Genomic DNA, 6,806 nt, shown 5'->3' with positions numbered 1-6,806 from the left:
ACATTTCTCTTGACTCACAGAAATAATAACTATGGTATGTTTATTGATTAAACAGAGATAGGAAAGCATGCATAAAAATCATTGACTAAGATTCTTATAATGACCAGAGGTATTGAGTTCACCAGAATCACTATATTAAATAAATGTTACAATATAACCTAACCAAAATTAACTCCAATCGCAGTGGATCAAAGTAGCTTGGTGGCACTGAGAGAGAGTTTCCATTTTCAATTGAAACCATCTGGATGGATAATGTCCACCTTCCATGAAACCGCACTGAAAGTGTCCATTTTCCATCGTATTGCTGGCTCGACCCTGGAACAGCAATGTAGGCCAATGAGACGACTAGGCTTCTTGATCCACGGGAATGGATTTTCGGAGCTGGCCTGGTTAGAAAGTCTTAGGTCTTCCTGGGTAAGCCTTTCAGAAGTAGAAGTATTGGGTGTCAGTGGTCATGCGTCTCATCCTTACTTTTGATGATATTTCTGGAATGGCGTATTGCCAGGCTTTTAATGTAACAGTCATAATGAATACAAGGTGAGCTTGCTTGAGCTTTATCAGCTGTGGTGAGCAAATTATGATGAACGCAAACTAAAATATAAAAAATTAAGCAGAATCAATAATACAAAGAAAATATAAAGAATAAAATAGGATAACAAGGAATTCGAATTTGTTCTAACTGCTTAGCGAGAGGCTATTGCACATAGTTTCAAAATAAAGAGCCGTGATCTCCCCTTGCAGAAGTTCTCTGGGGGGACCCCTCCTTTTCTCTGGGTCCTTTTCCCTTCTCTGCATCACACTTCATACATCATACTTTGTACTTTGTACTCATGCTTTCCAGGTATATGCTGGGGAGAGGGCATGCCTTGGTTCATGCATATTCAACAGTTTTCATGATGGAGGAATGGAATTCCAGTACAACAATCAATAAGATTCACCATGAATCAGTTAAGCAAAAGAAAATCATACATTTACTACTAATGTCTACCTCATGGTCTTTGAATTAACCACTTTACATTATAGTAGGCTAAATTGCAAGTTGGTACTTTGTGAATCTGTGGGAAAGAGAACATATATACATTTGATCCCATCTTTGTGGGATGAGAAAAATTGGTTGTCCTTGTAAGGGTTTGAGCTTGATGGAATTTGTGGTCACATTTCTTTGAATTATAACCAGGCTGGTAAGAGTTTCTCGCATTCCAATCTGTGGGTTTTATGATGAGGGGGAAGGGTCACAGAGCCACAGGCCTGCATGATAACCCACCAGCTAGGCTGTTTTATGTCTTTGCTGCTCAGCATTATGGTGCCAGTGGGAACTGTTTCCTGTCTGTAGCCTGGAGGTGAGAGAAAACCCACTCTGACCAGATCAAAGTTTCATTGGAAAAATTTGTAGTCTATCTTTGCTACAACACAATAGTGATGAAAGGGAAGCATCTACCAAATTTGTTAGTGTCATGTTGGGGAAGGTAGTTTGCAGCATACACTTTGTTCTTAAGCTAAGCAATTCTCTCTTAGTGTTCATGATTATTTAGTAGAAATAACAGAAATACCATTATTTTTGTCCAATATTGTATATTCATGGAGATCCTGCAATCTTAGTGCAGGGTTTTGCAATGGGTGCCCTCTGTTGTTGATGATTGTGTTAGGGAGACAGCAAATTGGCACTAATCTATTTGTTATCATTAACTGAATTCTGTTGATTTCCTGCATGACCTAGTATTTATTGGCTATGTGGATCTATGACATGGCCTGAATTACCCTCTAGATTTAACAGCAGATGTACCATGGAGTAAATACATAAATACATATCCTTGTACAAGGAGTATACATAGTGCATGCATGAGCATCAAGCTCACACTTCCAAACATTGAGAGGCAAGTACACTGATTATGATCAATTATATAACAGGGGAAACCCATATGTACCAAGGACCTGGAGCTTAGCTTTAATTGATTTCTAGGTTGTTATGCAATCACTCTATCAGGTCAAAACAGGTAGAACAACTGATTAATGATACAGATATTTAAATCCTCCATGTTGGACACAGATGCTTACTCTAACTTTGAAGTTCAGTTGATTAAAACTGACATTAAAGATCCAGTGCTCTGTGCTAATTCTCACAGACTTCATTGGTGAATTGTCTGAATTTCTTTTTTTATGTTATCACTATGGCTGACAGAATGCTAATATTGGGTGATTTTAATATTCATGTTTGTTGCACTGGGAAGCCAATGGTTAATGATTTGGCCTGGTACTAGACTCCATTAATCTTGTACAGTGCTTTGAATGTCCCACTCATGAAGGTGGGATTCATACACTTTATCTCATCCTCCTTTGGGTTTCATGTTAGCAATATGATAGTATAGAAGAGGTCGGATTTCTTGATTGTGATTATTTTGGATAGATGGAACAAGTAGTCTGCACAGATCCTTAGTCCATTTGTTTTGTCATTTCCAACACACACCCATATAGGTGCCACTAAATTTCAGTGATGTACGGATTAACCACATGGCTAAACATGTTGTCAAGGTTTGAGAATAATTTTGCTTTAAACATTAACTTTGGTAGGACCCAGTTAAATTGAAACAAATCAAGTCTAAAGTTAAAACTGAACTGTGGTTTAATGATTCCGTTTGAGCCCTCAGGCAAGACTGCAGGAAGGCTGAGCGTAGATGCAAAAACAATATTTGCAACTTTCATTTTTATCTTCTGAAAACATGTCTAAATAAACTATATGCCATTTGTGTTTTTCTTAATCTCATGTAGTGTTGTTTAGTGTTAACTATAACACAACAGAAGCAAACACATTATACATAACACCATGACTATAAGAATTAAGAAATTAAGAAATTTTTTAATTAAGAAATAATTTAAACAGTGGAGTGGTTAATTCAAATGGGACATGATACTTCAGAAAAATCATACAATTAAAATGCAACATTCATACAATTATTCTTCGCAAAATTTAAAAAGTGCTTATATCCTCTTTTTAGGCTACTTTTAAAAAGGTTAGCTCTTAAGGGTTCAACTAAACGGTTCAACTAAACCATGTTAGCATGTATATCAGCAAATGTAAGATAATGTAGCTAGTCAGGTGTTATTATAGCTGGCAACTTTTTTTTTAATTCTTTGTTCGAGTTAACATTGTTAAGTTGGACTAACCCTTTAATTCTCTTAAGGTGCCTCCTGTGCCAGCTTTATCAAAGCTACCCCATCAAAGCGGAGTAAATGCCAGCCTTCTTTAGCTGTTAAGTCCTGAGCTCCTTTAGACATATAGAAGTCCAGTGATGGTTTATTCCAATCCAGAACAGAGAACTGCAAATGCATACACTGCTGCTCTGTACCCACCTACAACAAACAAGAACTAAATTAATCCAAAAAGAATTACATTAGCCCATTACTGTCTCACCGAATTACCAATTATCAGGCCAGTCCAGGTACTGAAAATTAAAAAAGACTAAGGTTTATTAGCAAACATGCACATTGGTAAAATTGGCTGAAATTTTACTGAACAGATAAAATGAAAACTCACTTTGGCTATTGATGCCACCAGAGCCTTCCCAATACCTCTCTCTGTAAAAGAGTATGAGATAGTTAACTAGCTAAGAGTTAACAGTGTCATGCATAATGAGCCTCTGTTTGCTCATGTTTTTCAGTCTCACTACTACAGAATTAGTAGATTAATTCAGGCATATCTGTTAGAGAATGTAAAACACTGAACTGTGTAAAGCTGCAGGACTAGTTTAAGGAACAGGTCAAATTCACACACCTCTGAAATCCGGCATGACATAGAGATCCTCCATATAGATGCATCTCCCTTTCCAAGTGCTATATGTGTAATAGTAGAGCACATAGCCAACCGTGGTGTGCCCTGCGAACATGGATAAACCTAAAGTCAAACTGCGTAATGGATCTTTCAATAATGAACTAATTGAATAGTGTTCAGTGTAGTCTGCCTTAAAATGTGTGCTTTAGGGACTCAAACCCAGACAGTTCAGTTATTCATTCATTTATTTATATACTCATTACAAAATGTTCAAACTATCACTTTGAAGGGTTGCCAAATGGGGCCTAGATTAAATATTATAAAAGGATCCTGAACAAAGATATTTCTCTAGTCTGCCTCAAGTATGATTTTTTTTTCCTTCATTTTTTATGGCAGATGATACATTTGTATTTGACTTCTTTAATAAATAAATACACCCTTTCATGAGATACATGGACTAAACCTTTAATTCCTAATGTCATTTTTACCTTCTGTAGACTTGTGTGCCTCTGGAACCTCTGCTACTAGACAATGGTAAAATGGGTTTTGACTAAAACCGTCCCTCTCCAGCTCTATAATGGTAACCAGAATGAAGGAGAAAAAACAGTTATTGATTAACTATATAAGTTTCATATGTGAAACATGTATCCTACTTAGCCTAAACTAGCCTAACCTTTATGGGATATCTTCACCTGATCAGGCATGCGTTCATAAACGGCCAACTCCTGCAATGAAAAAAATTAAATCAGGCATTATGACTCCATTATAAGCTCTCTGATGTAGCACTGATTCATGTAGATTATTTGCTATTAGCAACATATCCTGTGAAATTAACCTGCTACCTATCAGATTTACTGGACATAATCCAAAAACTCTGCCAAAACAATATTCCTAATAGTGGTCCTACAGGAGTAAATTAATGTTGAGCCTCATATTATTGATTTGAATGAGCAATTATATCAAATTATGAAGAGTAATTAGGTTGTTTTAAACATTTTGATGAATACTGCTACTGTTTTCATCTGAATCAAAATATTGAATGTTCTTCACAATAACATTTCATAGGATCATGGAATGTGGATTCACCCTGAGTTTAATTGCAAATTGTATGCATCACTGTTTTATTTATTTACTTCTTCATTCAACTAATTTAAGATTTATTTTAATAGAGGGTGATGAATGTAGTGCCTTTTGCCATCATATGTTGGTCTATTCAAAAAGTTTACCATTCAACATAGTACTCAACTAAAAAATCTGTAAAAGATCTCCATAGAATTTTAACTATTTAACTTGACCTTTAAAATAGATATTTGGCTTGGCTCGTTTAACACTATAGCTCTTACCATAAATATTATATTTCATATAGCCTACTGTATAGGCTATATTTCATATAACTGCTCCTTCAATATTAATTGTATAGAAATATTTCCATACCATTAATGTCTTTCAAGGCTTCCAAGCTTTATTACACAAGATACTTGCTGTTCTCCACTATCAATAATATTTAATAATAGTCACAATTATAAATAATAATACAACCCAAAAGCACAACAATAATAGGTTATGTTATGCTACATTGTAAGCTACACATTTGCACAAGGTTGTCTCTTATGACACCACATCCTAACTCTGCTACATTCTAGTACAGGGCTAGAGGCAAAACTGAGACAAAAACAGGCCAGGATCAAGCATCTGGGTGGACTTGGCATCACCCCTGAGGCATGACACTTTATTGCGCCTTGTATGGTTCTACAGACAACCAACCACTACAACACAATGACCCAGAGGAAGAAACACAACCATAGTAAACATGGTAAAGCTGGTAGAGTCTTTAAGAGACATAACTGCCATAACACACACACACACACACACACACACACACACACACACATATATATACATATATATATATATATATATATATATATATATATATATATATATATATATATATATATATATATATATATACACACATATACACACACACACAGATAGATAGATAGATAGATAGATAGATAGATAGATAGATAGATAGATAGATAGATAGATAGATAGATAGATAGATAGATAGATAGATAGATAGATAGCAACACCACAAAAGACGAGTTTATAAAACTGCAAAATTAAGCATATATATATATATATATATATATATATATATATGAGAGAGAGAGAGAAAGAGAGAGTCCGGATATGTAAATGTTCCGATAGAATGGAATAAGAAACACTATAGTTTCGTCGTCCGTATCTAGGTTTATACTAGGTTTATCCAGTTATCAGCGCTCAGTTGATGATGGCTTGACGGACCTCGATCGCTGATATTCTAAACTGGCTGTTCTGGAAGTGATAGCTCTGGGAATGCCGGGTCAAAGTAGGTCAACTCAGAGTTCAAAGTTAAGTTAAATGTTTGTTAAACCAAACATGTCGTGTAATACCACCCAGCTCTCTCTGGGTTTTTAACAGACAAGCTCAGAGCATTTGTCACGAAAACCATATCTACCGCAGGTTACAGTCTAGTTGAGCAGCTCTGAAAGGCACTCACCATGATCATGCGCTCTACGGCTTTGCAGTCCTCAGGTCGAGCAGCACGAATTATAAAATTCATTTTGAACAACTAGAATATTTCGTTTATCCAAAAATGGATATACGTGCAGGAAAAGAAGTGCTACAGCAGAGAAGCAAGGATTTTGACACTCCCACTACTAGACACGCCTACTATACATGTCGACGCCTACGAGACACGAATCCGCAAGGCGAACGATCCTAAAACTCTGCCTAGATACTTTAAGTAATTAATTAATTAAATTTATTATTTACTCAAATTATTGATTGCTTATTCAGTAGTAAATGTATGTTAATAGAAATCTTTATGTACAATGTCAAGGTTGTTCTGGCAAGTCAAAGCTTTATTACACAATATACTTGCTTTCTCCACTATCAATAATAGTTAATAGTTAGAATAATAATAATAATAATAATAATAATAATAATAATCAGTAGCCTAATGATAATTGGATATGTAATACAAAGTAGACTC

At 35.5% G+C, this 6,806-nt stretch overlaps 1 protein-coding gene across 1 annotated transcript; it reads right to left on the bottom strand.

Annotated features, from left to right (window-relative positions):
- Window positions 1–2,826: 2,826 nt before the first annotated feature.
- sat2b (spermidine/spermine N1-acetyltransferase family member 2b) lies at window positions 2,827–6,447 on the bottom strand. The gene is made up of 6 exons (XM_027004258.2): window positions 6,312–6,447; window positions 4,440–4,491; window positions 4,255–4,338; window positions 3,770–3,871; window positions 3,533–3,573; window positions 2,827–3,348 (listed from the first exon to the last, which is right to left on the bottom strand). The coding sequence occupies exons 1-6, from the start codon at window positions 6,372–6,374 to the stop codon at window positions 3,175–3,177; spliced, it is 516 nt and encodes a 171-aa protein (XP_026860059.2). The 5' UTR covers window positions 6,375–6,447; the 3' UTR covers window positions 2,827–3,174.
- Between the last annotated feature and the right edge of the window lie 359 nt (window positions 6,448–6,806).

Source organism: Electrophorus electricus, chromosome 6, assembly GCF_013358815.1.
Source record: "Electrophorus electricus isolate fEleEle1 chromosome 6, fEleEle1.pri, whole genome shotgun sequence".
In the NCBI taxonomy this organism is placed as follows: Eukaryota; Metazoa; Chordata; class Actinopteri; order Gymnotiformes; family Gymnotidae; genus Electrophorus; species Electrophorus electricus.
This window is presented reverse-complemented; position numbering and strand designations above follow the sequence as displayed.